This window comes from Podarcis pityusensis, assembly GCF_964106645.2.
Source record: "Podarcis pityusensis genome assembly, chromosome: 17".
Lineage (NCBI taxonomy): Eukaryota > Metazoa > Chordata > Lepidosauria > Squamata > Lacertidae > Podarcis > Podarcis pityusensis.
Genome location: NC_138042.1, coordinates 4756124 through 4768336, shown reverse-complemented (window position 1 = coordinate 4768336; position 12213 = coordinate 4756124). Strand labels below are relative to the sequence as shown.

The 12213-nt window shown below is 42.7% G+C and overlaps 1 protein-coding gene and 1 long non-coding RNA gene across 2 annotated transcripts in view; one reads left to right on the top strand and one right to left on the bottom strand.

The window, feature by feature from the left end:
- On the top strand, positions 1-6855 carry LOC308466840. The gene is made up of 2 exons (XR_013981002.1): positions 1-4920; positions 5360-6855. It is a non-coding gene; the product is annotated as an uncharacterized lncRNA (long non-coding RNA).
- Positions 6856-9746: 2891 nt separating this feature from the next.
- Positions 9747-12213, bottom strand: part of FAM120C (family with sequence similarity 120 member C) — a 29134-nt gene continuing 26667 nt past the window's right edge. The window contains exon 16 of the mRNA XM_080988002.1: positions 9747-11420. Within this exon, the coding sequence (XP_080844128.1) occupies positions 11121-11420 (300 nt within the window). The 3' untranslated portion in view covers positions 9747-11120. The remainder of the gene's footprint in view (positions 11421-12213) is intronic.

Genomic DNA, 12213 nt, shown 5'->3' with positions numbered 1-12213 from the left:
CACTGTTGACTGCTGTTCACTTTGCAGTGGTACCTCGGGTTAAGTACTTAATTCGTTCCGGAGGTCCGTTCTTAACCTGAAACTGTTCTTAACCTGAAGCACCACTTTAGCTAATGGGGCCTCCTGCTGCTGCCGCGCCGCCGGAACACGATTTCTGTTCTCAACCTGAAGCAAAGTTCTTAACCCGAGGTAATATTTTTGGGTTAGCGGAGTCTGTAACCTGAAGCGTATGTAACCTGAAGCATATGTAACCCAAGGTACCACTGTACATGGTTGAAATATTATTCTGATATACCAGTAGTTTATTAAATAGTTTAGTACAACATTTGATTCAAAAAATTTTTTTCTCGTTTTCCTCCTCTAAAAACTAGGTGCATCTTATGGTCAGGTGCGTCTTATGGAGCGAAAAATACGGCGGTCCACTGCAGGGCTAGCCCAAGACATTTTGGCACTTGAGATGAACCACAAAACGGCACCCCACTGCCCAGAAGAAGGGACGAGTGAAGATCTACAAGTGGCTGATCCAGCCTCCAAGGAGAGCGGGCAATGTGTTCCTTGGAGGCCCGATCTGCTGCCCCTGTGGATCCTGCCGCTAACTTTGGACAGGTTTACATACACTATACATGTTTAAAAATATCTGCAGTTCTGCACCGCACTTTCCTTTTCCCTCAAGTAACTTGAAGTTATTTGTTCAATGGGTCTACTCCAAGTATGAATTAGATGGACGTCTCGCCAAATGAGTGGCTGCAGGGACACCATGAAGGAACATCTGAAATTCAGATGAGTCTGAATTCTTCACTTCTGCAGAGCTGCAGCAGACACATAGCACTGGAAGTGACACGGCACCTTTCTTTCAGACCTTGTACCTTTACAAAGCTTAAAACACAGGCGTACAAACACACCATTTATTTATTTTTTACTAAAAGAATAGAATTTATTAAGCACTGTAAGTCTCTCTCCATCATCAACAGATGAACAACGCGCCAGGATTCCACCAGCAAAAAACATTCCCAAAAGACACCCAAGCTTTCTGATTGCAAACCTACTGCGAGTTTCCCCTGATTTAGAGCAACCTGTCCAAACTTACACTGATTAAAAAACCCAACAACCTATGGAGCTTGGTGTGGGGTGCAAGGATTGGGGAGATGGGGATTTGTTTATCAAGGTTGGGGTAGTAAAGATAACATTTATCCATCCACTAAGAACAGGTGTTAATATAGCATAAAAAGAAAATCCATTTTTTAAAAAAAGGGAATAATGAATTTATCCCACATAAATAAAGCATGAACTTGCAATTGACAGGGGATCACTAACAAGAAAAGAAAAAATCAGATTTACTCTGTTCATCAAAAATTGGTTTGTATGCTTTTTTTCCCTTTAAAGCTAAAATCTCAGGCTAAACATTTTAAAAGGTGGTCATGGGGAGATATATATGGTAAAAATGCAACTTCCAAGGTTATTCAAAGAGGGTGTGTGAGGGGAAAGATTGGCTTAAAGTAACAACTGAGATTGAAGTTTTTACTTTTAAAATCTTACTAGGCATTTAGTTACTATCAACAAAGCATCTACCAAAATACAAGAGCAATGGTTATAAGTCAGAAAAAGTGTACATCCCGTCTGCGAGGGTAATATTATAGACAGATAAAGTGTACGCGGGAAGCGGGGGTTGGTCTTTCAAAACGGAGTCAGAAAAAAATTCTAATCTTAAAAAAAACAACCTAGAAAATGAGCAACGCTATCTGACTTTATGCAATGAGCGGTAAATAGCAATTAAAGACTGAAAGATCTCTAAACAGGTGTGTGTTAGATTTCTTTTAAACAATAAAAATGGACTTACAAAATAGATTGGTGTGGGGGTAATTGGAAGGATTAAAATTAAAAATAGAAGAACATGCATATTTAGCAAAATACATGTCAGGTAAGTTAGCTACTATAATGATTCAACTTCGGTAGTAAAATTATGCTAACAAGATTTAAAAAAAAAATTGTAGTTAGCTTATGATTCATCTTGCAGCTTGATCCTAATAACATTTACTTGGAAAGAAACACCATTATTTCAGTGGGCTTACACCCAAGTAAGTATACTGAGGATTTGCAGCCTAGGTTACAGTTGCGTGATAGGGGGAAATGTTGGTGCTTTGTGCAAGTGGCCTTGTGCCTTCCTCACAGGCTCTAGCGTACACATGTTTAATCTGTGGACCGGGATACCCCTATTCCCCTCCACAAGAATTCAAGTCCCTGTCATAATGTTTGTCTGTGACTTCCCCCCAGGGACCCAAGGGCTCGCTTGCTTGTTTGTGTATGAATCCAAGGAAAGGTGGAATTCTAAACGACATCAGAAAAAGTTGAAAAGCTGCCCCTGAAAAGGCTTCAAAGTCTTTTCAAGTACTGTTAAGTATATTTGGACAAAAAAACCTCTAACTGGTTGGCTAAGTTGACTAGTAGCCATCCTTGGGAACGGCTAGCCAGAGTCATATCCCACACTACTGCCTTAGGATGGGATGAAATATTTGGAAGAGAAATGCAGGAAATATTGGTCAGTAGGCTGGCTTTAAAAGGCCCCCCTCCACCCCACCCCCCACAAAACAATGAAGGCAGCATGCTAAAATCCATGCCTTTGATTGTATGGTTTAGATCCTTATGAAGACTTCAAGAAACATGCTTAGAGAATCTTGAATTGGAGCCTAGTACAGGAAGTTAAAAGTATTAGATTTGTTCCCACTTCAACTCATATTAAAAAGGAAGCTTTCTTTATCTTAGAGGCAGTGCTATTTTTCTAGAAAAAGAGGTGCCGGAACTCACCATGAACTCCTCCCTTGTTCTCTTATAATGGCAATGGTGCCCACTGAATTCCAGTGAGTTCTGGCTGAAAAAAAGCCCTGCTAAGAGGAAGAAGATTTGGACACAGGAACATATTTCGCCTTCCTTATGAGCATTTAAGGTCCACTGCACAGTGCAGGGGAAAGTCATATTACTTCAGTTAATTCTCAGCATCAAAGTTAGTAACACAGCAATTATTTCTAATAAACACGATCCCTACAGCTGTTGTTAATGGACCTTACTCCATTGGGGATCAAGGGCTCTGGATGTGGGATGCAAATCCAGTGACTTCAAAGGAACTCTGCCAAGATTGTACCATCCAAGGATCCAGCCCTGGTGAGAGTCCAAAGTGTTACACAGGCCAAATGAAAAGCAAGAACGCCGCATTTGAGAGCGCCGCTCTCAAAGAATGAACAACGCAACTCAACATAATCTTTGGGTCCAACTGATGCCACAATTACCTCAGGGTCACCCTCACAAGGGAAACCTGATGTTTGTTCATGATTAGGAAATTCATTTCACAAAGTCACAATCCATTCAAGCTCTACATTTTTGCGTCTTTGTCATACAATAGCTCCCACAGGCAACACTGCAAGATGCTTGAAAAGTCCTTAATTTTACAGACAGCCTGCAATGCTAGGGTGACTAATTTCTGGAAACGTGGAGAGAAGAGGTCTCATTACAGATGCCTGAGGAATTTTATTTCTGTGTATTCTGATGCAAAATGACCCGATCCAGACCCCCTGTGAATTAGAATTTAGTTATCCTTAGATTTTGCACTTATCTGAATTAATGAGACACAGGGATTGTCTCAAAAAAGTAACAAAATGCCTAGTTTAAATGTTTAGAAATGTATATACAGAGTTAAAATATGTTTTTAGATACAAATTTTCATATGGATCCAAAACAAATCCAGAGTAATGCAGAAACTGAATGGAATGGATTTATGAATGAAAACACATGAAACAGACTGATCCATTCATCGCAAGGCCACGTGCTGACCTCCCCTTTTGTGCGTCTTAGGATCAAGAGAAGTATATTCAGTTATTATATCTACATTCAAGGACTGTAGCTTTCTGGTCTCACAAAAGGATCTGAATTTTGAAATCTGCACTTGAAAAAAAATTGAAGTTTGCAAATCAGGGCTTCATTATTATTATTTTTAAATAAGCAAACTTTTTTGTTATAAAAAATAGCTATGGGGCCATCTAGTTATGGCTAGGCGCATTTGCAGAGACTCCTGGTTCCTGGCTCTATAGGCAAAAGCACCTCCGATATTAGCTTCAGATTCAAAAGCTGCAAGAAATGGGGAACCAGCACTGTTTTGCCGCAAGGTTAAATATGGCAACATAAAGCTGCTTTAAGAGTTAGAAAGAGCCCTCTTTCAATAGTCAAGTATCATTTTCTCAAAGGACTTTGGCTCATCTCATTCCAACCAAAGCAGAGCCACCTTTGCTCAACAGTCATAGCTGAACTACACTTCTCATCTACAAGTGCTATCAACACCAAGGAACGAAGGCTTCTCTACTTTCCCCAGAAGCAAGGCTAACTTCTACAGGACTGCAAGTTTTAGAATCTTCCAGCTCAACCACAGCAGACTTATCTCAGTGCCTCCATAGATCATTTGCGCTTCGGGGTGGTGATGCCTGAATTCTTGTATCACACAAATTGCAGTCTCCAGTCTGTACATGACCAGCTCCAATTCTGCATGATGGAGCCAAACAAGCTTGGGGGAAAAGGTATTTGCTTAGCTGCAGTACATTCTAAATGATGGGGAACCAGACCTCTGAGGGCAATCATCCGGTTATTGCTTCTCATTAGGTTTATAGAAGATAGGTCAGGTTAGCTTGACTCTTGCATCATAACATGATGTCCATCACATCAGAGATGCTCTTTTACATTCAGAAACACTAGTGGGAATGGTAGCATTATCCAACTGCAATTAAACTAAAGTCCATAGATATGCATGAAGGGTGTTTTGTCATTTGGATTTATTATGCAAGAGAAACCTAGGAACTTTCATCTACCTCTTTGGCTTTCATGCAACACTGAGCTTCAAATTAAATTCCTCAAGATTAATGATCCCCTTCCCACCTGGAAGTATCCACAATTCTCATAAGAGATATTTTAAAGATGCATGCTGCTGGCTCCCTTTTTGGCTGAGCAAGCAGTGAGCAATTCTGAACAATACCACATCCGTTTCTGAATTTAAAGGAAAACTTATCTAGGATTTTTGTCAAGTGAATCTAGAGTAGAGTGACTTTATTTTGCCTAGCTTGCAAGGAAGAGACCATGTTGAAGTGTACTTCCCACAGTTAAAACAAGATAAAATCTAAAGTCTTCAGATACCGAATTCTTCTTCCTGTATAAATTATGCAAGTAACACACATTTTCAGTCTTATTTTGCATAATTTATTTGTTTTTTTTAAAAAGTTTTGCCAAATTTAGCCTGGTTCTAATGGGCACTACATAGGGGGGAAGCCCTACCCTGAAAGTGAAAAACTTATCCAGCCACTCCTGCTGCCCACAAACTTCCGAGGTTTATTTTAGTATCCATAAAAATTAGAAAGATTCGTTTTTAAAGACTGGGCCCAGTATCACATTCTGTACTCCCACAGAATCACGGAATATATAAACATTTGGGATAAGGGCTTCCCAAAACCTTCCTATTTTTGGCTCCATTTGCACCATACGTTTAAAGCATGGCTTCCCTCAAATGATTTGTTAGGGTGCCGAGGGCTGTTAGGAGACCCCAATTCACATCACAGCTACAATTCCCAGCATTTCCTGGCAAGAGGGATTGTTACACCACCCTGCTTAAAGTGGTATGGTACTGTTTCAGATGTGTAGTACAGATGGGACTGCACTAATGGCTACAGTCTGCACAGACAGACAGACAGAGTCAAATCAATCCCGCCACCTAATCAATAGCTTGCCTGGTGGCATTGCTAAGAGGTTAAAAAAGGGGGGGCAATCTGCTCCAGTTGCAAAGGTTTCAAGCACTGGAAATATGGTATATAAGGAAATGCGTCACAGAAGCCTGTGACGCAGATCCAGCTGCTCCCCTGGGCTACATGATATCAAAGCAATATAGCTGCATGCTCAGAGGCCTGAGCGACTGCAGGCATGGCTCAAGCAGGCAGGCGTCTTTCTAGTTCTGGGGTAAGACCTCAGAACTGGCAATGGTTAAGTTGCTTGGAAATGTGTGCCACTGGTCGGGAAAGGAAGTTGTCTTCCTTCCCAGCAAATACTGTCAAAGCTAAAAGCAACTGAAACACCCCCAAGAGAGAAAGAGAGTGTTAAATCCCTTCTCTCAAATTCACCATTTAAAGTTGCAATCCCGCTCCTCAAACTTCATATGACAACTGCATGCCCAACTGAAGAGGTTGAACAGTGTCTCATTTGTGACAGGAAGTATTATCGTGTAAGGAAGATTTACATTTACTCTTTACACCTGGGAATAAAGTGTTTTTCTGTTATCATCAAGCCAAACCCAGATCAGAGGACGTTCAGTGACAGGGCACAATTAAAACTTAAAACACTTCCTTGTTCTCCACCAGCTTCTCAAGACTGTTGGTTTAATCCACTTGAGGCTGAAGCAAGGGCCTTTTCTGAAAACCCTAATTCTAAAACCCTCGATATGCAATTTTAAGTTCTGTCTTACTTTACAGTCATAGCATACCAATGAGAATAGGACTGAAGACGATTCAAAAAGGAATACACCCCTGCCTACAGCTGCAATTTTTCAAAATCTACACTGGGTTCTTTCTATTGCTTAATTAGAACATTTAATGCTTAATTAGGAAGATTTAATGGTGAGATTCATAGTTCAGAGACAATGCCTTTTTGCTTCCTATATATACTGTAATTCCAGATCATACACCCTTTCTAGTAAAATCATTTCTAGGAGCTGGGAAAGATCTTTCCTGAAAATTATTAGCTGAAAATACTGTTCTTAGTGTGAGTTGGTTCATCCTGTTACCACTTTACAGAAAAATTGGGGATTTAACACTCAGATTTGATATGCAAATAAATTTTAAAAAGAATGTATGTATGGGAGAGTCAGGTCCTGGAAGCCTGCAATGCTGTGTAGTATATACCTACTGCATTTCTGAATTTCAAGAGTCTATCAAGATTCCAGTAGCTACAAGCCAAATTCTGCAAGGGAGTTCAATGAACAATGGACAAATTTCAATTAAATAAATATATGTAACAGATTGAGACCTATTCGGAGATAACTGTAGAACAAGGATTTCTGACTCACATGTGTTTAACAATAGCAACAGCAAAACAAGTCTATCTGCTGAAATGAAGGAAGGATGTGAGATTACCAAGAGTGAATGGCTCCATTCACTTCCTGTACTCCAAATCAAGTCTTGGATATGTAATTCTGAAAAGCATGTATTTTGCACTAGGGTCCTAGATCTTGAGTCAACAAAAAAAACCCCAAGTAGATTCCACAGTCCTGAAGTTTGATGACTCCCAATTAAAGACTGCTGTTCACTTTACATGGTGGCAAAATTCTGGTTTGACTCAGCAAGGTGGCTCTTCCATTCTCAGAAATCTCTGGTGCGTTGCACCTCCATCACAAAGGCTAGAAACCAGGTTTAGAAAACTGAGCTTTACTGGAATCCTCACAAGACCCCAACAAATAAGGCTCAGACAGAGCAATCTGACACCTGTCTATTCAGAAGCAAGTCCCACTGAATTCAATGAAATGTACTCCGTGGGGGGGGGGGTTACAGGATTACAGGCTTAAAGCCCCAATGAAAAGGAGATTGGACAAAAGCATGGGCCATAAAGCTATCAATGGCTACTAGTCATGATCGCTAGGTTGCCTCCACCAGTATCAGAGGCAGAAGGAAGAGGAGACCACGATTGGAGAGGGTCTTGCCTGTGGGCCTCCCACTGCGGCAAACAGGTTGCTGGACTAGATAGGCTTTGGGTCTGATCCAGCAAGGGCTTTGTAAATTCTTCTTCTGGATCATAGGCTTCACCCAGCTTTGGAAACATCTAACCCTAACAACAGAGAATCAGAAGCCTTTGGGGGCAGGTAGGCTTTGGTGATTTATGTATACAGTATTGCAGAGCCCCTTAAAATGTGCTTCTGCTTGGATAACTTTGTAGCATATAAATGTGGCAAAACGTTTTTCTTTCTGGATTCCTCCCCACCCTGCTATTCAGAACTGTCATATTTTCAGCAAAAGAAAACATTTCCATTTTCAATACATTAGAACAAACAGGAATTTCTAATATTTGGGGAGTTTGGTTTTCAGCTGCTTTGAACAACAAAATAGGAAAGGGTCCCCACTGGGGTGCAGGGTAGGTGGGTGAGAATCAAGCTGCCTTTAAGCGCTTACGATCCAAATTACCTACCTGCACTTTAAATCAGTGCCCCCTCCAACCTTTGGAAACCCTTCCTCGCTTCCTAAAATCCTGCCTGGTTCCCCAGCTGCTCTAGATGTCAACCTAAAAAGAGCATTGCCTTCTCTCAACTGTTGGCTACAGAGTTCTCACTAGAGCCTCTGATAGAGGTGACTTTTTCTAGCAGCTGTAGGTCACACCCCACCCAACACACCGTATGAACACCACACTGCAGGCCTTAGGCACATTTTAACTGCCCTTTTATGTTCAGAAATAGATTCCTGAGTGGGTGACAGGGCAGATTCCCCTCCCACATTTCCCAAAGACTCCTGTTGTAGCTTCCAAGCAACTGAAATTCAAACGTATGCCATCCCTGAACATTTAGGCTCCATCCAGCTATCAAGGTTAGTAGACATTTACAGAACCGACATCCCATACTCAATGGGAGGAAGGGCAGGACGCAAATTTAATAAATAAATAATAAATAAACTTCTGCCCATGGATTTGTCGAAAGCCCTTGTCAAAAGGATCTACAGCAGCAACCATCACCATACCCTTGTGGCAGTTAATTTCATCCGCTCGTTATGCATCGTTAGGAAGTACTTTCTTTTGCCTATACTGTTCGTGGTCAAGGAGGCAGAAGTAGCGAACAGGACATTTTTTCTGGCCAACTGTTTTTCATCTGTTCCTCTTATGGTAGAATCACAGGTGGGGGATTCAGCCTACTGGAGAATGGATTGATTGATTGATTGATAGCGGAAGGCAGAAATAAAAATCAACACACATTTCAGGTTGGAGTGGTCATTCTGACACTCTCACAATCTAGTAATTGAGGCACATGCCATGGATGATGTCAGAAATCAGACTGCATGGACGTATGCAGCTGGAAAATTGGTTAGAGTTCTCTTTTCAACAGAACTTTAATCCTGCTCACCCAAACTCCCACCTCAGTTATATGATTCTTCACTTTAAAACCACCCATTTTATCCATTCTATATAAGCAAAACTGGTGTACTCTGCACTAAAAACAACAACCCAGACAGTTTCAGTACAGTCTCTTTTGTGCCATATGTGTGTGTGAGAACTGGCTTATTTTTGCAGTTACAGTGGTACCTCAGGTTACAAACTTAAATCGTTCCGGAGGTCCGTTCTTAACCGAAAACCGTTCTTAACCTGAGGCATACTTTTGCTAATGGAGCCTCCCGCCGTTCTCATCCTGGGGCAAAGTTCTCAACCCGAGGTACTATTTCTGGGTTAGCGGAGTTTGTAACCCAAAGTGTTTGTAACCCAAAAGGTTTGTAATCCGAGGTACCACTGTATTCAGCTTCTAAAAAAAAATTTCTCAAGAGAACTGTAAGATGGCATTGGACATGGATGGGATGAAAATGGGCAGAAACGAATGGTGAGAGATACCAGCAACAAGAGAAGCAGTGGCAGTTGTGCAAGGCCCTAAAACCTCCCCAGCCATCTCACAAACACACTGAAAACCCTGACTAGCTCTTCTAAGAAACCCTTTGAAAACATTTCCCTATTAAATATCAGTGGGGTTTTGTTTTGTTTAAAAAAAAAGATAGTTGTTGCTTTGAAACCAAAAGCTGTGATTTGAGAACGCCAAGCCCTGCACTGATTTCCAGATTGTTTGCTGAAGCTGCAGGGTGCACACAACTCAGCCTATAGAACAGTATATCACTTGAACTGCTTTATGTTCTCCTGGGTTACCCCTCCCTCTCTTGCCCCCCAAGGCTCTGGGTCAGTTTGATACTTCTGACTTCCAGCCTCCCCACCACCCGCCCCATGGCAACAGGGTGACGATCCACCCTTAGCCCCAAACCCCTTTACAGCCCCAGCCCTATTCGTTTGCTCACAGTCCTGGAATTGTAACAGTAAGTGCTCGTCCGCTTGAAAGATAAGAAGTTTTCTGTCTGATATCAGGAGGCCTGGTTCATCTGCCCCAGCAGCCCTGTTAGCAGGGCCAACCTCTGGCCACTGGGGACACAGGTCCTTTAATTCACAAAGAACGCATAGCTCATTTCGGAACGCAAGTTGTCTCCCGGGAACGTTTTCACCCTTTCCGGGCTTGCCGCGTTCATATTTATATATAGCTCTATTCACGTTATATATAAATATAATCTCTCTCTTTCTCTCTCTTATATATAATAAAAAGCACAAGCTGACTGCTATACCCACTTGGGAGTATAAGGTGCAGTAGCTGTGCTGCTCTCTCTTTCTCTCTCTTTTAAAAATCATTGTCTTTTCCTACACCCCCCCAAAAAAACCCCTTCGCTCCATGCTGTTTGCCACCATCCCCCCCCCCACCCAAGCAACACTGCTGTTTGGCCTGCTGGTGGGGGAGCTGGCAAGAAATTAACAAGGCAGGCAGGAAAAATCTGCCCCTTTTTAAAATAAAACCTTGCCGGCTTTTTCTCCTTTAAAAAATATCCCATTCCCCAAATCCAGAATTACCATAAATCTTGCACCCTAAAAACAACTCCCCCCCCCTATAAAATTAAAAAAAAATCAAAACAAATTCAAATAAAAAATTTAAAAGGAAAAAAAATGCCGCCCTTTGGGATCCGATTGGCACAATGGCAAATTCAAGGGGCAGAGAGCAAAAAGCGCCGATGTGGTCACTCAAGGTGGGACAAGAGCCCCAAGCCATCCCATGTCACTCCACCACCCTCCAGGGCTGCATCTGCTACTCACAGGGAAGAAGAAGCACCCAGGACACAAACCCTCCAAATGCGAGTTGTCAAGAAAGCTCTGCTCCCGGACTTCCCCACCACTTAACCATTCTCACCAGCTCAAATGTTTCCATTCTGGGGATTTGCAGAAGTGGTGCATCCTCCCCCCCCCCCCAAGCCCCACTAGTTTGCAACGCCATGACACTTCTCTCCACCGCCCCACTGCCCGCCAATCGGACCCACGGCGGCTTCCATTCACTCCTCTTTCTGCAGAGCTGGGAAGGAAAGCTTGTTCTCCGGGCACCGTTCAGGATCCCCGCTCAGCGTCCCGAAGAACGGGCTGTTGTTATTGCACGAGTCAGCGTCTCTGGCTAAGGCACAAGGTGATGTGGCTGAGGGGCAGGCTCCAGCCCCTGGGTCCTCGCCCACCGTGGGCGTGGTGCCCCCGTTCCCGTTCACCTGGGACTGAGGACGGCTGCTGCTGCTGCTACTGCTGTTGCCACCATTGTTGTTGTTGTTGAACTCTGGTGTCTTGGCAGTTCCTTCTGCAGAGCCCTGGCAAGTACAAGAGGAGGCCTTTAGCGGGGGTTGGAGTTGGAAAAACTAAGTAGAACACCCAGGTCCTGGGATATTGACTAGAGAGATCCAACCTAAAGATGCAAACACTTCTGAGATGGGGACAGAAGGCTGCTTCTATCAAAATCCTTTGCCTTGCATGCAGCATGACACAGAGAGTCCATACTGTTTACCAAACCAGTCCACGAGGTGAACTCTTTTAACCTCAGAGCCACTCGTCCACCTGCATCACACTGCCAAATCGTGAGGAGTTTTTTTTCCCATCTCAAAAGATGCAAGATAATGAAGGTAAAGGTAAAGGGACCCCTGACTGTTAGGTCCAGTCGTGGCCAACTCTGGGGTTGCGGCGCTCATCTCGCTTTACTGGCCGAGGGAGCCGGCGTACAGCTTCCGGGTCATGTGGCTAGCATGACTAAGCCGCTTCTGGCGAACCAGAGCAGCACACGGAAACGCCGTTTACCTTCCCACTGGAGCGGTACCTATTTATCTACTTGAAATATAATATGAAATATAGTAACATAATAAATATAATATGAAATATAATAACAGGTGCCAAATAAAAGAAAGCAAAAGTGGAACAGAATACCTTGAACTAAACATAGGGGGGAAATTCCATAGCAGAATCAAACATAATAAATTAATGTCACCCCCCCCCAAAAGGTGCAAGACGTGAAGTCCAAGGAGAGAAACAGTTCTCTTATTTCTCATACCCAGGTAGCTCTTTTCCACCTAGGAACCATTCAATAGACAGGTGAGATGCAACCTGCTTTAT